The sequence below is a fragment of the Penaeus monodon genome, chromosome 24 (genome assembly GCF_015228065.2).
Source record: "Penaeus monodon isolate SGIC_2016 chromosome 24, NSTDA_Pmon_1, whole genome shotgun sequence".
NCBI classification, from domain to species: Eukaryota; Metazoa; Arthropoda; class Malacostraca; order Decapoda; family Penaeidae; genus Penaeus; species Penaeus monodon.
In genome coordinates, this window is record NC_051409.1 from 9788318 (window position 1) to 9788676 (window position 359).

General features: G+C 48.5%; 1 protein-coding gene across 1 annotated transcript in view; it reads left to right on the plus strand.

Moving 5' to 3' along the window:
- The window catches only part of LOC119588843 (putative glucosylceramidase 3), a 10073-nt gene that overhangs the window by 3433 nt on the left and 6281 nt on the right, over positions 1 to 359 (plus strand). The window contains exon 3 of the mRNA XM_037937484.1: positions 3 to 132. Coding sequence (XP_037793412.1) covers positions 3 to 132 — 130 coding nt within the window. The remainder of the gene's footprint in view (positions 1 to 2; positions 133 to 359) is intronic.

The window sequence follows — 359 nt, forward strand, 5'->3', positions numbered from 1 at the left end:
AGGCTCCGTGGTGGTGAGGATGGACCACAACAAAGAGTTCCAGACCATGATGGGCTTTGGAGGCGCCTTCACGGACTCCGCCGGCCTCAACATCGTCAAACTCTCCGAGGCCGCGCAGGAAAACGTTATGAAGTGAGGCCAGTAGAAACTTTTTTTTTTTTTTTTGTCTGGGGGGTGACTTTTTTTTTTTGGGGGGGGAACGTTTTTTTGGGGTTGCCTTTTTTTTTTTGGGGGGGGGGGTGAAACGTTTTACTTTGAGGGAAACGTTTCCTTTTTTTAAGAGGGGAAACGTTTTTTAAAGGGGTGGGATCGTTTGCTTTAGGGGTGTCTTTGGATGCTGAATCCGTTTCCCTGGTTGC